Below are 7399 nucleotides of genomic sequence, written 5' to 3' on the forward strand. Positions count from 1 at the left end.
CAGACAGGTGATGCCAGGGAGACTTTGTCCATTAATTATACACTCTATGGTTGTATCATGATTTAGGTGTTGGAAGGAAACCACTTTGTGAATTTTAACATCATATCTTTTAACCTATGATGTCATCTCAATGAATCTCAGACCACTAAAATGTCAGAAGCATAAATTGAACCATGTCAGACTTTGTGATATCAGCATCGTGTTGGTAAACCTGTGATTAACAGCCGTGGTGACGAAGCTAAATGATGGCAGTTGGGTTTTTGTACCAGGCCTGAAATGTATTCAATCTCTCTGTATTTCACATTTATTTATTTATTTTTTATATCCGGAACCATGAGTGAGTAATTGTGACAGTGTTTGATCTGACGCCCATGGAAAAGGCAGAGCTGTAGCTCTATCTGTGAAGGCCCCCCTGCTGTGATTCTGCTCTCTGACCAGATATCTGGATGCCAATCCACCTGCAGATCACACCATCATCTGCAGCCTGAACGTCTCGTGCTTAGCTGATACACTCGGGGAAATACCAGCCGTCCAGAATTCACTGACATTTCCTGAAGAACGGCTCGTACCTACAGGGGCTTTAAGTCTGACCTTCACGTTCCAAACAGCGCCGCCTACGTCTGCGTGTCTCATGACCTCCCAGGGAGCGACCCGGCTGCTTCCTCTTTGGCGCAGAGCGTGCGTGCTGTACATAAGAGATGGAACACAATGGTGGGACTTTCTTTAATGATGCTGAAGAATGTGAGGAGAGAGTTTGGGAACAAGCTGGCCCTGGGTCAGCGTGTCGCCGCTGAGGTTTCTGCCAGCTTGTTTTTATTCCTCTCTCATTCCTCCCCATGAGACTCAAACCTCCCTTATGTTTCTTAAAGATGTGCTGCTCAGCTGTGCTGTGTTGTTGGAGGGTGTTTCTGCAGCAGAGAGGTCTGAAGTCTAAATTTGTAAAAGAGGAACAACTGTGACGACATCTAAAGCCTGACACAGCGTCTTTAAGTTCCCTTCCTCTTTTTTTTGTGTGCTCTTCTCTCTGCTAGTTTCTTATCTTTCCCATTCTTTGCTTTCTGGGACAGACTTGGTTTCTGTCCTCTTCCTGCTGAGGATTTACCAGCTGTATAGTGTTTTAGAGGTTGGCACCATCCATGACCTAGTTTAAAAAAGAACTGGGAACAGGAAACAGGAGAGGAGTGAATGGCTAACAGCAGCTCTCCTTACTTTCTTTTCTCCTCTCGGCTCTTTCACTCCTGCTCTCCATATTGATCAGTGCCACCCTCCTCCTCCTTTCCCCTCCTCATCCCTTGCTGTGTAAGTACCTCCAGCACCGACAAATGCTCCAAGTAGGAGAGTATGATAGTGCACCTGGGAGCCTGAAGAGATCTGGAGCAGCTTTTTTGTTTTTCTCTATATATTTAGGACAGTCAATTAACACAGATGTCGACGGTGTTATTAATCGCCGAGCAGAAATAGGAAAGGCAATTATTAACACCTTCATCCTCCTTTGTGTTAATTCTCCTTCCTGTCTGCCTCTCTGGATGTGTATCTGATGTGCTTCTTTCTGCCCACTCCATCACTTACCCTTATCTCCCACTTATCTCTCTCAGTGTTTGCTGCTTTTTTGCTCTCCAGCCAGTATTTTTGTGCATCACGTTGGCTCTGCAGAAGTAGAAAAATCACAGGACACGGTGGTAAATCCTCCCACGGGTTCTGCAGACCATTGAAGGGAGACGGCAGGGTGATTTATCTGCTTCTTGAACACGTCCGCAGCAGTCTGACTCTCCCCTCCCCCTCCTCTCCCCTCTCCTCTCTCTGTCTCTCCCCCCACCCGGCAGGTGTAATGAGAGCGCTGGTCATGGACAGATGATGGACGTGGAGTCGTCGTACTCAGACTTCATCAACTGTGATCGCACCGGCCGCAGGAACGCAGTGCCCGACATCGCAGGGGAGGGAAAGGGAGGGGCCAGCACCAGTGAGCTCACCAAAGACCTGGCAGAGATGGACCTGAAGGCAGCAGGTCAGTGCAAACAAACAGATGAATCCATGAGTCATAGAGAGAAAACAGAGGCTACATGATTACCAGGGATGGAACAGTACACACAGCTGAAGATATTGGATCCAAAACAATACAGTATGATTAACATGCTGGGTTCATGATGATATGTTTTTGAGGTTAGTATTAGGAGAGAAATCCCCTTTTCAAGTTTGCTTTAATGACGCTAATTTAGCTTTTTTATTGCCTTACACAAAGGTCTCTGTATGTCCTGTTTTGAGACCAATGTGCATTTTAGTTTGATAAAACACCAGAGGAACTTCTGTCAGGTTTTTATTTAAAAAACAGCTAACAATAATCTACAGCAGGCATGGGCAAATTACGGCCCAGGGGAAACATGCGGCCCGTTAAACGTTTTAATCCGGCCTGCCGAACTTGAAAAAATTAAATGAATAAACCTTGTTAATGTTTTATTTTCCCAGCAATTCTGATGTTTTCCCACTAGATGGCACACTGTAGATACACTGGCTTTGTTGAGGTGAAGCGTAGGCCTATTACTCCACATTTGCACTTTACCCTCTGACCCATCAGCCCTTCTGTAAAGATGAACGGACCTAAGAAAAGGAAAGTGGACAAAACAAAACTCATTGAAATACATGGAAATGCGCATATGTGCGCGGATAAGATGGAGTGGATCGTCAGCAATCTGTTACTTATAAAAAAAAAAAAAAAAGCTCAGGAACATGTCTGTATAAACCTTCAATGTGAGTTATTTGTCTAATTCTTATATAGAGACGTTTACATTTAATATCAAAATATAACACAAACAATTTTGACAGAATCTTTTATTTATTTATTTTTTTCATTTTTAAACCAGGACAGAAAACATTATTCTGTAAGTCCGTTTTTTCTGTTTTGGTTATAAGAAAAAAAAGACCGTTATTTGTTTTCTGATTTTTGATTTGTAAACGAAAAATTGAATAACAAGTCGTTATCCGTTTTCTGATTTTGGAAAAGAATATGGAATGAACGAATGATACCCTGATAGTTACCAAAGCACTCCATCCATCTGCTCCTGGTCCGGCCCCTTTGTCAAATGTTAGAACCCATTGTGGTCCACGAATCAAAAAGTTTGCCCACCCCTGTATTAAAGTGAGCCCTGTTGGTACCTCCTCGAGGAACACTTACTTTACAAATGTTGCTGTTTTACTTTCATTGCTTTCCAAAGAGAAGTAGTCCCACAACAGTGGACATGTTTCGATGTGGTTTGATATACAGCAGCCATAAAGTGCAATGTTGCTGAAAACTGGGTCGGTTCCAATCATGTAACGAAATCTGATGCCACCCAATCCTTCAAAAATTGCTATATTGGGCGCCGATACTGATCAGTGCATCGGATCTGGACATCCCTACCGTCAACTCATACCAACTCTATGTTCAGTGGGGTGCGTTGCAGGACTGTCAGACAGCTGTAGTGACGAGACCAACTAAGGAGATTCCCACCCTAATGATGATCCTCTCTTTGTTCATGTTGGGCTACAAAACCTCACACCTGTCGTTTCCTAGCCCGGGTCGGCTCATTCTGCCAGTTTGTTGTTGAAGTCAAGTTGAGTAGGATCTGGTTTTCACATTTGTTTTATTTTGAAAGTCACTGGACTTTTTTGGTAGTGTCCGTGCATTACTTCCTGTCCAGCTTGATCTGCTTTTTGTAAACTAATGCGTCACAGCTCCACTATCTGGCAAAAATAGGAGCCGTGGATATCTGATGAGGTGCTGGGACAGTCAGAACTCAACAGAGCAGTGTGAGTTGAAAAATTGACTGTGACAGAGCGGGGCCAGACTAAAGACGCATCTGGTCTCTGATTTGATGGTTATGCTGCTGTGATGTTATCCTCTCTCTGTTACCTGCAGAGCAAAATCTAGAGAATGTACTTTCAAAGCAGAATGAGAGAGATTGTCTATTAGTTTAGGAATATGGAGTGACAAATGCTAAAAATGACCACAAACAAACGATAGCATGCTTGGATATCATATATCATATATGCACAGGAAACTCTGGCGCTAAAACCTCAAATACACAAGGTGCGTCTGCAGTCTGGTTCCGCTCAGTTGCCCGTTGACTGCGTTTGTCAACTCACACTGCATCATGTTCAGTCTGGCAGGCCTCATGACTGATGGACAGCTGGAGTCACCAGACCGAGGAGTTCCCATGCTTCCCACTCCATTGATAAGTCTCTCTTCATTCATGTTAGGCTGTAAAACCTCCAACCTGTTGACCCCTGGTTTGGCTCTGCTCATTATGTCCATTTGTTGTTGTAGTCAAGCTAAATACAATCTGGTTTTGGCATGGTTTGCTTTATTTTGAAAGGCACTGGGTCTAGTGGTAAGGTCTAGTGTAAGTTAACATATTGACTTGAATGGAAGCTTATCTGATCCAGAGCCGTGACGCAGCAGAGACGGACTGGAGATACATCTGGTGTATATCAGCCGTTATCCTTCTATGAACAAATGTCTGTACACCACTGTACAGATTTAGACATAAAAGATGATATGAAACACAGGAGTTGACGGCAGATAGCTCCCTCTGCTGTTTAATAAAGGGTATGGTGCTTCAGTTTTCATCTAATCTTTTATGCAGGCGTGTTTGACTAGTTTAGAGGGTTCCTCTAATTGCTTCAGCTTTTAGTTCTTAAATCAAAGCCTCAAAGGATAAGTTCGGTTTATACAGCTTTTACATTGTTTATAGAATGAAGTAGAACAAAATACTCACCCAGAAGGCTTTCCTGATCCAAGCCGTGCTTCGAGAGATATTCAGATCCAAAATCGTGCAGCAGACATTCATATAATGGGATCCATCGGGGCATAGACAGCCCCGCTCCTAAAACTGCATTAATCATCCAAAAACTCGTGTTTTTCACCAATATTCCATCGTGGTCCGCTCCGGGTTAGTCCTCTGCTGCAGTCTTTGAGACTTTGTTTACGCTTGCCTCTCCGTGCATGCGCAGTATCTCTCTGGAGAGCTGACTCCTTTCTTTGAGGGGCAAACGAAAACAAAGTCTTCGTCAGTTCAGAGGTCAGTACAGCCACACAGCGCTGTCTGGAGTGACACAGACTGCAGTAGAGGACTAACCCGGAGCGGACCACGATGGAATATTGGTGAAAAACACAAGTTTTTGACGATTAATGCAGTTTTAGGAGTGGCGCTGTCTATGCCCCGATGGATCCCATTATACGGACGTCCGCTGCACGACACACTGTCCCGCGTTTTTTTTTGTGAATGATCTGAATTGGTATGTGGTATTTTACAGGACGCCAGTAATCTGATACAAAAGCGTGAAGAATAAGCAGCCATTATCAGTGCCATCACTGTAGATTTAATGTTGTCTCTGTGTTGCACTTCCAGTGACGTGAAATACTCTGAAATCTGATTTGAGCTCTCAAAGTGTGCAGACTAACAAGATCGTATTGGATCACATTTCTGACTGGTCCCTCTAAACAAATTCTCCTTAGGCTCATTGGGGAGTTAGCGGGACCAGCAACAGCTCGGCGCCTCTGTGTTAAGATTTTATGTTACTCTGTGAAATGTTGTATGAGATGAATTCCTCACAAGTTTCTCCTGAAGGGAACATAACTGAGCAAAGTGTAATTCTGCTCAGTCAGCCATGTTTTCTGCAAATGTTCCTCGTGTGGTTCATGAAAAATTAATCCTGAATGAGAAAGAGCTGGAGGACGAGTTCACACATTCATCTTGGGTCTGACTTTTTGTTCAACTATAAGCTCGGGTCAGGGTGTATCTATATGAGAGGAATGTAATCCAAACACAAACAGGTGTCTCTCAGTTGTGGTCTGAGTCTTTATTGTGCTGACAAATGAGTCGCAACAACAGCACAATAAAAATCTCTCCTCTCTCTGAGCAGGCCTGTCCGAATATGACGCAGATGTTCTACTCTCACCATTGTGTATTGCATTGTTGACTTCCTTTTCATGCTTCCCATGACATGATAACCAGAATGAATCCTATAAATCACAGAGCTCTAATCCTGGTGTTGTGGGAAGGATCACATTGGGAAATTATCTCATATCATGTTTGACATGTTGCTGCTACAGGATGTTGTAGTTCCTTCCTCAGGATTCAAATTATTTTGTCTATCTGGAGCCTGAGAGCAGATTTATTGCCTGCCGTTAGAAATGTCAAACCTCTTTGAGCTGGATATTAAACACAAACGTTTACAGATTCTCTTCTTTTTTTTCCCCCTCCAGAAGGAGACCCGGGGGCCTCTCCTGCCCCCGAGGCAGAAGGCTCCACCAGCCAAGACGCACAGGGAGGTGGAGGCCCGTCTTAAACTCTGCATGAGGCCGAGATGGGGGCAGAGTCGAGGAGTGGAGAGGAAGCAGAGTGGAGAAAGTGTGAATATTGTTTGTCCTGAGTGGACACGAGGGCACCTTCGCTCACTGCCGACCTGTTTGGAGCTTCAGCGGCCCAAATGTCGCCTTTTCATCGGATCAGATTGTAACACAGGGAGCCGAACGGAGCAGAACTGAGATGCTTTACTCTCTGTTAGTCATTTATATTCCCTGATCAGACAAGAAAGCACAGAAACTTTGAATTTATGTCTGTGGAGGTGGACTGAGCTGAACTGAAATCATTTATAACACTCAAACATTGTTCCAGCCTAATATGGAGCTGTGTCACTGCTAGGGGAGGGGGGAATATTCATAATCATCGGTTTGTCATTTTATTTCCAAGTATGTGTGTGTGTTTGCCTTTTGCGTTCATTTCATTGTCAAGTCTTTTTCTTTTTTTAAACAAAGATAAAACCTAGTCACCATTATACTGTCGTGTACGGACTCCATATTTATTGCTAAATGTTATGTGATAACTTTGTGATAGCAGTTTTCTTTGTGTAATAAAATACTTATGAATTACTGTAACCTTTTGGTGTTGTTTTTCTATGTGCTCTAGCTTTCCTGTTTTTTTTTCCCAGGTGGGTCCCAGCAGGTTTAGGTGATGAGTTCAGGCCAACCAGGATTAATGAGTTCACGGCTGAGTTCTTCCAGAGCCATAAATATTATTAAAAGCAGCTTTTGTGTACATTAACCTGGCGGACACTGGAAGCTTGTGTTTATATTTCCACCTAGCAGGGCCTCACTGCTCATATTTATCTCTTAATCTGCTCTGTTGCCTGGTTTCTTCATTCATCATTTGTGTAGTGGCTTTTCACAAGAATCTGTTCTAACTGCTTACTGCAGAATGAAAACCACAGCATGTTACCAGCATAAAGAAAGTAGACGCATTTTTTAAAATAATTTTTTAATTATAGTCCTAAGTGGCTTGAAACAGGTGTTACAAATGTGTTTTTAGAAATGGTAGTGCTTTGTTATTAAGTGGAATGAAAGAGAGATCTTAAATAAATATAT

At 43.2% G+C, this 7399-nt stretch overlaps 1 protein-coding gene across 2 annotated transcripts in view; it reads left to right on the forward strand.

The window, feature by feature from the left end:
* pkig (protein kinase (cAMP-dependent, catalytic) inhibitor gamma) overlaps positions 1-6907 on the forward strand; it is a 41689-nt gene extending 34782 nt beyond the window's left edge. For both annotated transcript variants that reach the window (XM_074680721.1, XM_074680722.1), the window contains exons 2-3: positions 1824-2005; positions 6242-6907. In XM_074680721.1, the coding sequence (XP_074536822.1) occupies positions 1852-2005; positions 6242-6324 (237 nt within the window). In that variant the 5' untranslated portion in view covers positions 1824-1851 and the 3' untranslated portion in view covers positions 6325-6907. The remainder of the gene's footprint in view (positions 1-1823; positions 2006-6241) is intronic.
* The last annotated feature ends 492 nt before the right edge of the window (positions 6908-7399 follow it).

The sequence above is a fragment of the Halichoeres trimaculatus genome, unplaced genomic scaffold, assembly GCF_033239565.1.
Source record: "Halichoeres trimaculatus isolate MK-OKI-2021-1 unplaced genomic scaffold, fHalTri1.1 fHalTri1_scaffold_11, whole genome shotgun sequence".
NCBI lineage: Eukaryota > Metazoa > Chordata > Actinopteri > Labriformes > Labridae > Halichoeres > Halichoeres trimaculatus.